The sequence below is a fragment of the Pinus tabuliformis genome, chromosome Q (genome assembly GCF_031772625.1).
Source record: "Pinus tabuliformis cultivar Carrire ecotype Pingquan chromosome Q, CPIR1, whole genome shotgun sequence".
Classification (NCBI taxonomy): Eukaryota; Viridiplantae; Streptophyta; class Pinopsida; order Pinales; family Pinaceae; genus Pinus; species Pinus tabuliformis.
This window is the reverse complement of record NC_142296.1, coordinates 271,287,041-271,288,594: the sequence shown is the minus strand read 5'-3', so window position 1 is coordinate 271,288,594 and position 1,554 is coordinate 271,287,041. Positions and strand designations below refer to the sequence as shown.

Here is a 1,554-nt window from a genome sequence, read left to right as displayed (position 1 = left end):
TTCTCATGCACACTAACTCTCTAAATCCAGTTCTCTTCTAGTTTCCTAAGTTCCAGTCCTTGCGCAATGGCATAGTTAAACACAGCGGGTCGCTGATCTGGATAAAAAAATAGTTAAGAACAGCCGCACATAGGAAGTATCGAGCGCTTTTCGTCCCAATATTGTGCGTACACGAAGGAACTTGCACTGGACCTTCTCACGCTTTAACATTTCCATTCCATCTATCAATACGCATAGCGGCAGGCAGACAATATTTATTCTTGGGCACGAAGGTTTTTGCACAGAAAGGAGAAAGCATTGCTCGTATCAGCGTCAGGAGCAGAGCAAAGCAATGGATAGAGAACCAGAGGATCTCCGGTTCCTCGGCATCGTGGGAATCACCGAAGAGGCGTTCAAGATCCTTCGCTCTTGTGCTAAATTGCTGGGGAGTCTCGTCCTCAGTTTTGTTCTCCCCCTCAGTTTTGCAATTCTGGGGGGGCAATTCCTCATCCAACAGGCGATCTTTAATTGGAAAGCGATGCCTTATCTGATAGATACCAGCAGACGTGCCAGCGAGAGGATCACTAAGGAACTGACCTTCGAACGGGCGGAGCTCCTCGTGATTCTAGCCGCCTATGCAGTATCCCTTTTCATCTTCTCGTTGCTGTCCACGGCGGCAGTGGTGTATACCGCGGCCTCTATCTACGCGTCAAAGGAAATTTCCTACCGGAGGGTTATGAGCATCGTTCTCAGGGTTTGGAAACGCCTCATGGAAACTTTACTCTGGTTTTTCATAATTGTATTTGCCTATTGCGCGCTCTCCGCATTACTCTGCTTCCAGTTCGTATGCACAGTGGTATTGTTCAATTGGAATTTGGCTGTCCTTAAATATGGCATGTATGTGATAACTGTCGGTTTCGTCTGTGGGTATGTGTGCCTGAGCGTGGTGTTTCACCTCGCCTGCGTTATATCCGTCTTGGAGGACAAATACGGCCGAGCCGCCACGAGGAAGAGCGCGAATCTCATCCAGGGAAAGCGGATCACAGCCATGTTGCTCGATATTCTCTACCTCATATTCGCCGGAATTATTGGATGGCTTTTCGCGTATACTGTCCTTCAGGGGGACCGCCATGGCTTGGGCAGTGCTGGGATCGGCGTGTGTTGGACAGTCCTTGTCGGTTTGCTGTGTTTTGTTAACTTGATGGGGTTTTTGACACAGACTGTGTTTTATTTTGTGTGCAAATCTTACCACCATGAAATCATAGACAAATCATCTTTGTCAGATCACCTCGAAGGTTACCTGGTTGACTATGAGCGTCTCAGGAGTAGCAACGTTCAAATGGAAGGTCTGGATGCCTCTCTATAGTCTTAATCATAAGTGATTTTTTTATTCTAGATGTTGGTGGTATCATTTTCTTCTGCTTGCCTTTCACTTGTCAGAAATAATCCTACCCTCAGAGTGCATAATTTAACTAAGGGTGGCTAGTTTTATCTATAGTTTGGAACAGCAACGAAGTTCATGGCTTCGAGATACTCAATAGACTTATATATAGACAATATGTAACTATTGATTTA

General features: G+C 45.9%; 1 protein-coding gene across 1 annotated transcript; it reads left to right on the top strand.

The window, feature by feature from the left end:
• Positions 1-331: 331 nt before the first annotated feature.
• On the top strand, positions 332-1,345 carry LOC149219247 (uncharacterized). The gene has a single exon (XM_089386762.1). The coding sequence runs from the start codon at positions 332-334 to the stop codon at positions 1,343-1,345; it is 1,014 nt and encodes a 337-aa protein (XP_089242888.1).
• The last annotated feature ends 209 nt before the right edge of the window (positions 1,346-1,554 follow it).